The sequence below is a fragment of the Diabrotica undecimpunctata genome, chromosome 2 (genome assembly GCF_040954645.1).
Source record: "Diabrotica undecimpunctata isolate CICGRU chromosome 2, icDiaUnde3, whole genome shotgun sequence".
In the NCBI taxonomy this organism is placed as follows: Eukaryota; Metazoa; Arthropoda; class Insecta; order Coleoptera; family Chrysomelidae; genus Diabrotica; species Diabrotica undecimpunctata.
In genome coordinates this window covers 105,134,338-105,143,498 of record NC_092804.1, presented here as the reverse complement: position 1 = coordinate 105,143,498, position 9,161 = coordinate 105,134,338, and the positions used below count along the sequence as shown (strand labels likewise).

The 9,161-nt window shown below is 35.8% G+C and overlaps 1 protein-coding gene across 1 annotated transcript; it reads left to right on the top strand.

The window, feature by feature from the left end:
• The first annotated feature begins 5,325 nt into the window (after positions 1-5,325).
• Positions 5,326-8,760, top strand: LOC140433842 (uncharacterized). The gene has a single exon (XM_072521818.1). The coding sequence runs from the start codon at positions 5,326-5,328 to the stop codon at positions 8,758-8,760; it is 3,435 nt and encodes a 1,144-aa protein (XP_072377919.1).
• The last annotated feature ends 401 nt before the right edge of the window (positions 8,761-9,161 follow it).

Sequence of the window (9,161 nt, the reverse complement as noted above, 5' to 3'; positions counted from 1 at the left end):
AAGAAGTGAAACAAAACCAAAATATCTAGGGGAACCAGAAAAATTTTTTATTTTAAAAGATATTAAAAGATAAGAAAGAATGTTCCGGGCAAAGTAGTTGAAAAAATGTGCAGAAACATGAACAGAAGTCCTTTAAAGATTTAGAGGCCTACTTTGGACTATATTTGGAGAAATAAGGCTATTTTTTAGTTTATAAGACAGAGTTACTGTCATTGAAATACTTAAAGAAACCTCATGATATAAGTTTGACAATAAAGGTCTTGGTGATAATCAAGCGAAGTTTAAGAAAAAATTATTCAGTCGATAAAACTATATAAAAAGTGATAAGAAAATAGATTGGACCCAGATTGGAACACAGCTAGAGATAAAGTAAAAGTATTATCATATAAAAATCTATACCATGAACTTGATACCAGAGATGGTAAGACAGTATATAATAGCCAAAGCCATGTTTAAAACCGACTAACTTTACTTTCTACCAACTGCAATATGGTTTTTATTCTTTATACAAACTAGAAATAAAACAAGGCGTTATGTAAAACTATTACTGTGCAGTTTTGGTATTAAAGTCCTCTTATACCACTTTTTAAGAAGGCTACTGTCTCTATTCTGTTTTTTTTTTATGGAAGCCACGTGCTTTAAATTGGTCGTACTGCAGCAAGTTGACTTATTGTATATCTTCCATGTCTTCTAGGATTTAAAACCCTTTAGCAGCTTGTACAGTTCTAATGTATGTGTACAATATATTTTTGGAGTCAGTGGGTAGCCTCCAAAGAGTTTATACTGCCTGCGATCTAATATCTTGCAGTTATGCAAGATTTGGTTGATTGTTTCAGATCATCGCTCACAGAGTCTGTATCTTAAGATTCCATGAAACAGCCCTGTTGTATCTAGGTGGTCCTTGAATAGCACATGTCTAGTAAGGAAGACTGCTTTGACTCTAAGGTAATTCATGCTTGTATTCCGCAGTACTTTAGCCCTATTGCCATATGTACGTCCAATATAAATTTTGTCGTGTATTTGACCAGGTATATTTTCTCAACGAGGATGATGTTGCCTTCGGATCCAGGCTTTTTCCAGGTCGCGAACGATGCTTATTGGCACTCTTACGGACAGCTCTAGATCGAAGTGTTTTGTAGTATCACCAGTGCATCAGCTCTTTTATTGTCGTATGTTACTTGATGATCTGGAACCTATACCGGTGTGACACCGTTAAAGTTCACCTTAGGGCTTATAAAAGGCCCCTGAATGCGTTTCTAGATATACAAATATTGATCCGCTTTAGTTTGAAAACCCTTAGGATGATTGCTCTTGTACATTGCAATATTGCAGAAATCTCTCCCTAAACTACAAAAGTATATTCTCTTAGTGGAAGAGAAATATTTACATTTCCCCTACTACTATATATTCCTGTACCCGCCCTTCTGCAGTTTTAAAACCGTTTGTGAACCAGGTATAACTCTTCAGTCCGAATCGACTGTTTCCTCTGCCTCATCCTTCTTTTGGGCAAATGTCCACTTTGAAAGCTCCTTTAGAATAATTATATTGAAGTATCATTCATTCATATATATATATATATATATATATATATATATATATATATATATATATATATATATATATATATATATATATACAGGGTGGCGCACCGAAAACGAAACAAATGCATTTACTGGCAGATGATTCCTTTAAAAAAAAACGCTCTGACCCGTCGGTTTTGTTATCGAGGGGGAAACAAAATTGGCATAAAATCACATTAACATTTGCAGCCCCCTAAGCGGGGGTGGCACCATCCCTAAAATCTTAAATGGAAAGGGGGGTCGAGTGATCCATCATTTAAAAGGTCTTTCAACTCCCTTTACAATGATGTAAAATTCATGTACTTCAATTCAGTAGTTTTGGAGATTTATTAATTTAAAGTTTAAATACATCATCGTAAGAGGAGATAAATACATAGCAGCAAAGTTGTTAAAAAATAAAGAATGAACAACTGACCTGTCAGCCGAGTAAATGTTGAAAATGACCACCATTACTTTCCATGCAATAATAAAGATTTTGCTGAAAACGTTGCCGGACATTTTGCAATATTTTAGGAGTAATTTGATGGCACTCATTCACAATTCTTTGTCGTAAATCTTCTAAGGATGTTGGCTGAGTAGCATAGATTTTGCTTTTTGAGTAACCCCACAAAAAGAAATCCAAAGGTGATAAATCTGGCGATCTTGTTAGCGCAGGATCTATGGCATTTTGCAGTAATTCCAAATACATTTCACCAGTCAAATTTCCAGGTAAGAAAAAAGGACCAACCAAATGATCGCCAAAAATGCCAGCCCAAACATTTAATTTTTGTGGCTGCTGTGTGTGTACCTCATGGTAAATTCTGGGATTAGAGTCCGACCAATATCGACAATTATGACGATTTACTCCGCCATTTAAAAAAAAGGAACATTCGTCGGAAAAGCAAATGTTAAATAAAAATTGTTTATCGTTTGTAATTCGTTCACTCATAACTTCACAAAATTCTAATCGCTTATCAAAATCGTCTTCATTAAATTCTTGTACAAGGTGAATTTTATACGGATGAAAATTATGGGCCTTTAGAATCCGTTGGATAGTACGTCGACTAACACCACACGCAGTTTGCAATTTGCGGGTACTTAATGTAGGATCTACAATAACTTGCCCTAAAACCCCCACTTCTGTTGCTTCATTCCTTATAGGATTTTCAATATTACGTTTTTTAATGGCGACTGATCCAGTTTCCCGAAATTTACATACAAGTTCTAGAACATATTTTCGGTGCACATTATTGTTCTCATGTCGCTCATTAAAAATTTGTGCTGTTCTATTAGCGCACTGATTATTTCCGAAAAATATTTCAATAATTTCAACCCTTTCTGCCGTGGAATATACCATGGTTAATTTATGTATAAAGCAATAAATGATATTTTAACAACAAAGATTGGTCAAATCAATCGCAAACTAAACTAATGTACTATTTCCTATTTAAAATAAGTACGTGGCATTTGTTCAATTTTTTCACATGCGAAAAATCATGTCATTTTTCGCTGTATTACTAGCTACCATTCTAACACAATTTTACAATTATTTCCCGTTCTCCAACCCTTCCTACTCACATTTTAACCCCACTCCATTAGAAATACAGACAGTTGTAAGATAGCAAAGAAAGTCACACTCTCTTGCCTGTTGTCTCTCGATGATAACAGACACTCTCCCTTGACTGCTGACTGTTGCTAGAGACAGTCGTCCTCTCTTTCGTCTGCTGAGTCCTACTAGGCAGACGTATTATCTCTCTATCAATCGCTACCTATCGCTTGGTACAGACTTACCACGCTTTTTCTCTACTCTAATTATCTCTCTCGCTTATAGTTACGCGAAAAATACCGCAAGTACTATTTTAAATCGTGTACAGACGCAAATGTGCTATATCTCGTGTGATCTAAGTGTTAGTACCGCGAAACACGTCTTCAGAAACCGGTAACCGGACAGTTTCCCCGTATGAAGAACAACCGCGACTGAAAGCCTCTAAATACCGCGAGTGTGTGTATGTGCAGCAGAAGAATTGGTAAGACTTTATATAAACTTAATTTGCTATAATCTGTATAACCTTTTACCACATATCCTAATTTATTTGAACCAGCCCTATGTAATACAGTCCTCTTTAACTGAAATTATATTCATAATTTCACATATGTACACCCTTTTTGTACATATTGTGGTCTATTCGAGTCGGATATAAATCATAATATCATAATCTCTCTCTCACTCTATATCTCTCTGTCTCACATATTGTGGTCTATTCGAGTCGGATATAAATCATAATCTCTCTCTCACTCTCTATCTCTCTGTCTCACATCTTGATTCTACATAGTTTGGTACACTTTTGAGTCATATGTAAATCCTCATTCTCTCTGTTTTATCTCATGCTCGATTGAACATATTTTGATCTAATTCGGTTCAGATAAATCTTACCTCTGCTGTAAATCTCATTAGATTTGGTCCTTCGAAATTATGTATTTCTATATATGTGTATATGTTCTTTGATATATATGTATATACGTATGTATTGATAAATCGATATATTGATAGATCGTTGTTTAATAATTCTTATCTGTGTAAATTCCAATTTTATGATTCTATTGTTAAAGGACGTTAGAAAGTCAGGTAGAATGACCCATTGATAGATACCTGTGACGTAGTAAAAATCCCAGCCTTTGTCAACGAAAGATTCTCATTATAATCCCAACTAATTGTATTGTTCTCTGACACGTTTTGCCAGAGGTACACGTCTAGGTAAATAATTTGGGATTTTGTCCTATTGTTCTGAATAATAAATTTTTACAAGAATTCTCCGCTGTTATTGTCATTAATCCCTAGCATAATAATCGCTTTATTCAAATCGCTTGATGACACAAACTAAATTTTTACAATAATCTCTGCTCTTAGAAAGTATTTGCATATTAATTGCTTTATTAAATCAACAAAAATTATCTCTATTAGTGTTAATTTAAATTCAATTCACGATACCAAATATAATTTTCACACAAAAAAACAAGAAACTGATAATCTGATTACACTCTTATATATACATATTTTTCTCTCTACTCTTTGTACTCTTTCCAAGGGTCGCTAGGTTTTATTCTCTTTATCATTCATCTCTGACTGGTACACTCTTATTATACTCTTATACTCCAATTCAAAATGGCAGAAATTGCAGAGTATTTTTATGCAATGCACGTTTCACAAAGAAATATCACCAGAATTGCTAACGTTGTTAGTTCAAATGAACAAGGCCTCTCTAATTGTAGAATTAGAGAATATATTACTCAGCTTAGGGCAGCTTATAAATCGTATTTGGATGCTTTGGAAAACCTGGCTGACGACGAAACTATTCTCGAAAGTGAGGAAGTAGATATTACTTATGAAAAATATATGGATGCTTTATGTTTCTTAGAAGAAAAACTGGAAGCTAAACAGGCTTTTAAATTTGATACAAAATTTAAGGCGAATACTTCCAGTAAACACATTGTTAAAAGTACTGATTTGAATATAAATGGCCAAAAAGAAGTTAAAAATACATTTTACTCTGACTCCCTCTCCAATCAGTTCAAAGAGATGAAAGAAATAACTATAAGTACTTCGTTTAGTTCTGCAATTGTTCAAGCTCAGACGCAAGAGCTTCAAAAGCCGACTTATAAAAACACTTCTGATAACATTAGTACTCAAGATATAATAGGCCAGTCTCTCTTAAAAAATGTGTTACCAGCACAAACAGTCACTTTTCAAACTACTCCAGAACAAAATATGATTACTGAAACTGTAATATCTGCATCTCCCGTGCTTCTTAACATTTCTCCCCCACAAATATTACAAGAATCAAATACCTTGGTTTCAAGTCAAGTTTTACATACACAAAATGTTTTAGTTTCTGCTCCTATTCTAAAAACTGTCAATTTGTCTCCATTGGTTATTGAAAACTTAACTCAAGTACCGCCTTCTTGCGGTGTGCAAGCGGAATTGGCTAATATACCTCCCCAAACTCGTATACAAATTCAAGATATCTCTCAACATGAAACTTTAAATGCTCTAAATATACGACAGGTTAATAAACTCTCTATTCAAGCTCAGAATATACTCACTCCCACTTTCTTACATTTCAATAAAATTCCTACACAAAAAACTATTGATTTATTATTAATTGCAACACCTTGTGAATGTGCTGTACATGTCAATTTTTTGAAAATTATCCCTTCTCGGAATAAATCCATTGTTCCTCCACTAACACACGAAAATCAAATACTCCTCTCACAGCCTCGTATTGACACGGATGTCATCAAATTTCTCTTAATACAAACTGTTCTTACTCATACCACCTCACAATCTAATTCATTAGATTCAGTAGAACCTGCCTTTTCTTCTGTTACCGTGGCCCTACCATTCGTAGAGGGCCAAGTAACAACAGCTCCTGCAGTGCCCAACAATATTCTGTTACTGGAGGCCCAGTCTGCATTGCCGCCTCCTGATATGGTGAACGTTAATGTAACGTGCCCTACTCCGTTGTTTACTGTCCATCAGGTTCAAACTTTTGCTAACCAAATCACACACTCAGTAGCCTCTCATACTATAAAAAATTATGCAAATATCGACAATATCGTGACCAGCGCCAATAACTTGGAAAGGTTACACATACTTTATTCTCAACTACGCTCGCTTCTGAACATTCACGGTTTCCAACTGTATAAAATATATTTAAATTCTCGTGCCTTTTCAAATGAGCATAATATGATCTTCACTTCAGAAGTCAATCTTGACTTAGTTAGTAGCTTCTCTAAGGTCCTAGGTATTAACAGTTCACCTTATCAAGACGATTTTTCTTTTAAGTTGCCTATTTGTGAAGAGGCGCCTCCCTTACCAAAAAGAAAATTATGTACCTATGTTTCTCGAATGTATAACTCCTTAGGAAAACTCTTAACCTTTAGAGTACACTCTAAATCTTTCTTACAACGTATCTGGTCATTGCCCTTAGACTGGGACAGTGATATACTGGATGACCTATTGATCTCGGATTGGAAATCATTATTGGATACATTCCAATCAATATCTAAAATAATTACATTTCCCAGATGCCTGACACTTCCACTGCCTAAATCGGATATGCAATTACATTGTTTCACCGATGCCTCTCAGGACATTTATGCTGCTTGTGTCTATCTTCGAGTCGTGTATAGTGACAACACAGTCACGTCTCGCCTCATAGCATCGAAAACTAGAATAGCTCCACTAAAAAATAAACTAACTATTCCTCGGTTAGAATTGTCTGGTATCTTATTAGGTGTCACTCTTACTAGAAAGGTACTTGAGGTTCTTTCAAAAAACGTCACAATATCTGAAGTTCACATATTTTCAGACAGCCTCATCGCTTTAACATGGATTTTAACAACCAAATTTACATGGAATCCATTTGTACTTCATCGTGTCAGTCAAATCAAAGAATTAAGTAAATCCTTTTTATTTCATCATGTAAGTTCCTCTTTAAACGTAGCAGATTTGCCCTCTAGAGCCTCAGATATCACTCAGTCAATTTTAAAAAAATTGTGGACCGAAGGTCCCCCCTTTTTAGTTTCCAGTGTAATAGACTACTCTCAATTCAGGATAAAAGAATGGACGGGAGATTTACTGGAACTCAGACACACTCAGGTTACTTTAAGCACAACCTCTGACATATCTCAAGTGAATAATACGCTTGAAACCCTTTTTAATAAATGTTCGTCATTTTCAAAAATTCAGAGAACTCTGGCATATGTTTTTCGTTTTCTCTCAAATCTAAGAAAAAGACATACTAATTCACCTTTAGAATTAGGACCACTGCAGGTTTGTGAAATAAGCTCCTCCACCACTGTGATTGTTAAGTACATACAATCACAGGCCTTTCCTAAAGAATTTCATGAGTTAAAACATCGGAAAATAATCTCTGATAAAACTATCAGGGCACTAAACCCCTTCCTCTCTGAGAAAACTGGACTTCTTCATGTAGGTGGTAGATTAGAATTTGCCCCTATCTCTTTCGAACAGAAACATCCCTTGCTACTACCATCTAATCATTCAGTTGTCAAATTAATGATAAAACAAATGCATGTTAAATTGGGACATGCAGGTGCCTTGACCACGTTGTCAAATTTTCGTTCGAAATATTGTCCTATCTCTGGACTAAGACAAACAAAGAAGATAATACACGACTGTGTGAAATGTTTCCGTTTCATGACACCCAAGTCAACACAACTTATGGCAGATCTCCATCCCGATCGTGTTCTCTCGACAAGACCTTTCCAAAAGGTCTCAGTAGATTACGGAGGTTTTTTCATGATCCGATCCTCTCATCTTAGAAAGGCTCCATTATACAAAGCATACATAGCCTTCTTCATATGTATGACCACCAAATGTGTTCATATCGAACTTGTCACCGGCTTAACAGCTGATGCTTTTATTCTCACCCTTAAAAGATTTATTGCAAGGCGGAGTGCTCCCGAGATTATATGGTCAGACAATGCTACTAATTTCTATGGTGCCCGCAATCAGCTTCTTGAGTTAAACGAACTCTTTAAAAGTAAGAACTTCTCGCAGAGGATTACTAATTTCTGCTCTGAAAACTCTATTCGTTTTAAATTTGGAGTGCCTCGTAACCCTTCTCAATTTGGGTTGCATGAGGTAGGGATTAAAGGTGCCAAATACCATCTTTATCGTCTTGTAGGAAATCTTCGTTTTACCTTTGAAGTTTTTTATACAATAATTTGTCAAATCGAAGCCATTTTAAACTCAAGACATATCACTCAGCTCTCAAATGATCCAAACGATCTCTCAGTCTTAACGCCCGGACACTTCCTTGTAGGAAAAAGTCTCACAAGTCCACCAGAACCAGATCTCTCAGAAATACCACAGAACCGTCTTTCCCTCTTTCAGCATATCTCGAAAATTCATCAAACCTTTTGGAAAAGGTGGTCGGTGGAATATTTGCATATGACCCAAAGTAGGAGTAAGTGGAACATCGCTACTGATCCTTTAAAGATAGGTGATGTTGTACTAATTAAAGATGAAGAGACTCCCCCACTCCTCTGGCCTCTGGCAAAGATTATCGAAGTGCTCCCAGGTAAAGACTCTCTTGTTCGAACTGTTAGGGTATCCACACCTAATGGCGAATACTTTAGGTTAATAAAGAAAGCTAGGTTACCCTTTAACCAATAGTGGCGCTTTCAGCCAAATATCTATATAGTTTCTCTAGACTTTAGTTTCTCTAGATTTTAAATAGTTCTTAGTTATCTTAGTTTTTACAACAATGTCCCCAATGTATACCGGTTTACCCTCGTTCTCGAAGTAACTATTTGATACCCTATCCCAGTGGCGTAACTCTTCTCGCCCGCCCCCAGTATGTTCAATTTTTTCACATGCGAAAAATCATGTCATTTTTTCGCTGTATTACTAGCTACCATTCTACCACAATTTTACAATTATTTCCCGTTCTCCAACCCTTCCTACTCACATTTTAACCCCACTCCATTAGAAATACAGACAGTTGTAAGATAGCAAAGAAAGTCACACTCTCTTGCCTGTTGTCTCTCGATGATAACAGACACTCTCCCTTGACT